The following is a 4,977-nucleotide window of genomic DNA, read 5'->3' on the forward strand; positions in this document are numbered from 1 at the left end:
GGATGTTGTGTCAATATGGTTGCTGCAATTAGCTGCCATTAAGAGAAGCATCTTACTGGTTCCTGTATACCACTATAACAGGCAGTTTTGTTGCTTAACATATTAATATTATAAACATAATTTTCAGAGTTAAAGTTTTAGATCAGCAACTTCATAGTCTCATTGTAATATTCAGCAAATCTCCGAAATGTCTGATTTATCTGTTTTCTTTTTGTCTTATGTCTTCTCTTGGCAATGGTTTCTAACGTAAAAACATGAGAAAAGCTGCCTTGTTCAGCTGATCCCTTAAAATAATTAAACTTTGCATTGTTCATTGTTGCTAGGAAAATATTAGGAAAACTGTTGAGCAGTTTTTCTCCGTATACAAAGGACTTACACAGAATCTGAGAATCTATAAGTTGTGCCTTTGTAATTTCTTGGTTTTATAACAACTAGGCATATTTTCAGAAGATAACCATATTGTTATATGATTAAACTTGTGTTTACTGCTGTTACAGAACCAAAAACCCTGTGCATATGTGAGCAATAAAGCAGAAATACAAATTTATTACTGCCAGAATATGTGCTGCTAAAAATGTGTATATATAGATGCTGTCATTTCAATTTTCAGAAGAAAATGCTGTCTTTTTAACTGCAGAAGAACAAGGCTTTGTCTTCCTGTAATTCTGAAGTGAAAGTTGTCATCAACAAGAAAACTAAAACCTTTTAAAGATAGGCATTAGTAATAGAATGCTGAAACAAACTTCTGGATTAGCTTCATTGGCTTTCCTGCTTCTTTTGCATCCCAAAGCATAAGCTTAAATCGTCTCAGAAGGACAAGGTCCGCCAGTTTATGGCATTTACCCAGGCTGGTGAAAGGACTGCTATATACTGCTTAATGCAGAATGAATGGAAACTAGAAGTGGCAACAGACAACTACTTCCAGAACCCAGACTTGTACTACAAAGAATCCATGAAAAATTCAGTAGACAGGAAGAAATTAGAACAATTGTATAATCGATACAAAGGTAAGGCTTGTTTTTTTTTGTTCTGGGATTTGTTTGGGTTTGTTTTTTTTTTTTATCACTTTGTTTGGGTGGTATTTTTGCTTTTCCCTCTGCCATTCCTAAGGACTTTTAAGGAAAGATTGCTAACTTTTACATCTCACTCTGTGTTTGCAGTAGTGAGATAAGAATGAGAAAGGGTTTTAAATGCTCTTAATGCACAGTACACAACTTCTGTAGATAATCCTGTAGAGTTTAAAGTAAATTCACAATAGGAATTAAAACAATCATGAGGAAATTGTGTCAGCTGCCTATGTTTCAAAGGAGAGTAAAGCTTATTATCCAACTTATTTGATTTATTTCCAGGGGCTGCTATTACATATATACAATGGGCTTTGTGTGGAAAATAACATATAAGATTCTTATACTAATATTTGGGACATTAATTTTGTTCAAAAGTAGTAGTATTTCTATACATTAAAGTAAAAAACGTTTCAGGTAATGTTACAGCTAGGAGTCTGACAAAACAATCAAATAAGAGAACTCAAAGCTAGTTGTGGAAACTCCATCCTTAATTTATTCTTTGTGCTGGCATATTACAGCAGAAGTGATGTGTGTGTTCAGAGAGGCTTGGAGGGAAGGACACGGGGAAGTGGATTAAAGTGGATCTTTTCCATTTATTTTTATTTTATGAAATTGTTAAAAAGGACAGAAAAAATAAAAGGGAAAGATAGTCGTGTAAATATAGGAATGTACGTGATCCAAGTAGTGGTGCTTTCTGAAATGTGGCCACCTGGTGTGAATGTTTGCATTGTTCATTGCATTGAGTTAGAGCAGAGCGGGTTGGAACCATTACCAGCCCCTGCTGCGATCCTCACATCTCGTGTTTTAAAAAATGAACTCTTAACAGTTACTCAGCTATGGTTTTATGTACTGTTCTAATTGCAGTATGTGGCATGCTTTGTATACACTTTATCCTGTTCTTATGATACTATTTCTACCTTTTTTTGTTACTCTTTACCTAATGTGTTTTACTTAAGTATAGACATTCTTCAATATTTCATTATTATGTGGTAGTGAATTCTGTAGGGACAAAGAATCAGCAACACTATAGCATTTCCTTTGTGGAAAAGAAGTCTTAACTAGAGAATCACTTTATGTGTTTTATATATAAAAGTACATATCTAAATCTTTTGCTTGCTCATTGCATGTCAGTCTCAGAGATTGCTAGGTCAAAAATATGTACAAATTCATAAACGCTACTAAGAATACCTAAAATGGGGAAAAAAAAAAATCACAAATGTTGTTTTTTCAGAGTTTTCTAGCAGTGGCAAACTGGACTGCTTGGCTTTTGTGAAAGAAAGTCGAGTCAGTTTTACGTCCATCTTAGCAGCACACCTTTGGACTTCTAGGACTTGAACACTTAAGTAAAGTTGTAAACTTTAACAAAATCTTCACAAGATTTGAGACAAAATAATGAAAGGTTTGGTTAAGCACCTTTCCTTTTTTCATATGTAGCTGAAACCTGAGTCATTGACCTCACAACAAGGAATTCCTTTGTCCTGCGGGGCCTATGGAATACTACATACATTGCACTGTATTTGAAATCTGAGAAGTCTTTCATTTTGTGTGCTGTCTTTGTGTTAGTTTTCTTACCTGTTTATCCAGCAGCTCTGTCAAAACAATAATTTAATTTTTATTCTTAATTACCTGGATGATGTGAAACATGATAAGGATGAAACAGTCCTTGTGAAATTAAGCAGAATTTTTCCACTGATTTCAACGTTAGTACACTTTGTGTCTTCAGTCCTTCAATTACTCCCCAAATATACAAGAAATGCATTTTACATATCTTGGAACTAGATCTGGCATATAATAAATAGATATATTTACTTGTTATTCCTGCTCAGATGTCCCTGAATTATACCATGGGTGTGAATGCTTTAATGCTTTGTTTAATGAATATAAATCTTTGTTTGCAAAATTAATTTCCTCTCTGCATTTTAGCATTTCTTCCACTGTATTGCTGTAAAAGTGGAAGGCATCTTAGCTTAACATTCTCCCCTCCCTCCCCCCCCAAAAAAAAAAAATTTTTCTTTAGACTTTTTTTTTTATCAAATCATTGGATAAGGACTTTAAAAAAGCATTCTTGAAAAACTTACCAGTTTAAGGAGTTAATCTTAAATTTACTTGGGGGATACTTTTCTACATAGCCCAACTTACAATACTGAAATGTCTTCCGAAGAAAAACTGTGAAAGATAGTGTTATAGTTTGTAAACTGTCAAGCTTTGAAAACTAAAGGTGGGGGTTTTTTGTTGCTGTTTGGGATTCCCCCCCCCTAGTTATTTTAAGTTTACATGCAGAGGGTTTTGTTTGTTTGGGGTTTTTTTGGAGGGAGAATTTTGTTACAGATAAAGTGTGGTTCTGACATCCAAAAAGGCGGTAAACTTAGTCCTACTGAAACATAACATTTCCTAAGTTGTGTTGTTTAGCTTAAGACCCTGTTATGCTAAGGTGTTGCTTGAACAGTGTTTTGGCAGTTTCCCTGATTTACAATTAAAAACCAAAAAAGTTTTAGTTAATTGTGGTCTTTAAACAGTTATAGTGGATTATCGTGTATCCCTATCAGGAAAAACAAACCAACAACTGTGGGCTTACTTGGTAGGTGTGCTTTTGTTGGGATGTTTTTGGTTTTGTTTCTTTTTTACTTTTGTTTTTCTTTTAAAGTTTAATACATGCTAACCAATAAATATATTGTACATTTTGATGTGTCTATCAGCCTTACTATTTTTAGATGCAGTCAGGCATCTCCTCAGTTAATTCAGGTCTCTTATAGAGCATTGTGGAGAGAAGACAAAACAATTTCATTGACATTAGCTGATGAATTTAGGAAAAAGTTACAAACCAATTTCTAGGGAAGTTTGCAGAATACTTCATCTATTTACAGATACTCTTTAAGGTACTTCTAAAATTAACTAGATTTCAAGTCAAGACATTTATGAAGCTTATGAAAAAATGAAGACCTGTGTTATGCAGCATATCAAAGCTCTGCAGATTATTATTTGTAAATATTTTTTGGAAATAATTACAGTTCTCCTCTCTGTATTTTGAACTGCAGACCCACAAGATGAAAATAAAATTGGCATTGATGGGATTCAACAGTTCTGTGATGATTTAAGCCTGGACCCAGCCAGTATCAGTGTTCTGGTTGTAGCATGGAAGTTCAGGGCAGCCACTCAATGTGAATTCAGTAAAAAGGAATTTGTTGATGGCATGACAGAGTTGGGGTAAGTATCCCTTTCTGCATAATTCAAAATGTAAGACCTGAGCTCAATTTACAGTTGAAACATTTTTAATTAAGTGTGAAGCTTCAAAAAGCTGGTAAGGCTGTTGCCAAGTTTAACAGGTGCTAAATGCCTGTAGCGTCCTGTTTTCCTTAAACTGGTGCTTTACTGCACAGCCTTAACAATGACCACAGTAATTGTACTTGTACAATTGTACTTGTACTGTACACCAAGTAAACAGATATGCTGATCTTTTCTTGTAATTCATACAAACATATGCATGGTTGTGTTAAGGTTTTGAGTTGGACCGTTTGTTGTTAAAAGTTGGAAGTCATGGAGATGTGTGAAGGAAAAATAAAACAGTTGGTGGTGAAGCAGAATCAGAATCGTTTGGCTGAAAAAGACCTTTAAAATCATTGAGTCCAACCGTACCTGTCCACTACTAGACCATATCTCTGAGCACTTCATCTACTTGTCTTTTAAATACCTCCAGGGATGGTGACTCAACCACCTCCCTAGGCAGCCCATTCCAGTGCCTGAGAACCCTTTCAGTGAAGAAATTTTCCATACATCCAATCTAAAACTCCCTTGATGCAACTTGAGGCCATTTCCTCTTGTTCTATTACTAGTTACTTGGGAGAAAAGACACACACTTGCCTTGCTACAACTTACTTTCACGTAGTTGTAGACAGTGATAATGTCTCCCCTC

At 34.9% G+C, this 4,977-nt stretch overlaps 1 protein-coding gene across 1 annotated transcript; it reads left to right on the forward strand.

Annotated features, from left to right (window-relative positions):
• The first annotated feature begins 792 nt into the window (after positions 1–792).
• On the forward strand, positions 793–4,275 carry LOC104519821 (DCN1-like protein 2). The gene is made up of 2 exons (XM_010166024.2): positions 793–1,007; positions 4,103–4,275. The coding sequence occupies exons 1-2, from the start codon at positions 833–835 to the stop codon at positions 4,273–4,275; spliced, it is 348 nt and encodes a 115-aa protein (XP_010164326.1). The 5' UTR covers positions 793–832.
• Positions 4,276–4,977: the final 702 nt, after the last annotated feature.

This window comes from Antrostomus carolinensis, unplaced genomic scaffold, assembly GCF_000700745.2.
Source record: "Antrostomus carolinensis isolate BGI_N321 unplaced genomic scaffold, ASM70074v2 scaffold29344, whole genome shotgun sequence".
In the NCBI taxonomy this organism is placed as follows: domain Eukaryota; kingdom Metazoa; phylum Chordata; class Aves; order Caprimulgiformes; family Caprimulgidae; genus Antrostomus; species Antrostomus carolinensis.

What these genes read in the sequence shown, in the direction of transcription:
- LOC104519821 (XM_010166024.2), top strand. Translation starts at nt 833, where the DNA reads ATGGCATTTACCCAGGCTGGTGAAAGGACTGCTATATACTGCTTAATG. An exon ending in ATTGTATAATCGATACAAAG is followed by an intron (nt 1,008 to 4,102) that starts GTAAGGCTTGTT and finishes TTTGAACTGCAG; the next exon opens with ACCCACAAGATGAAAATAAA.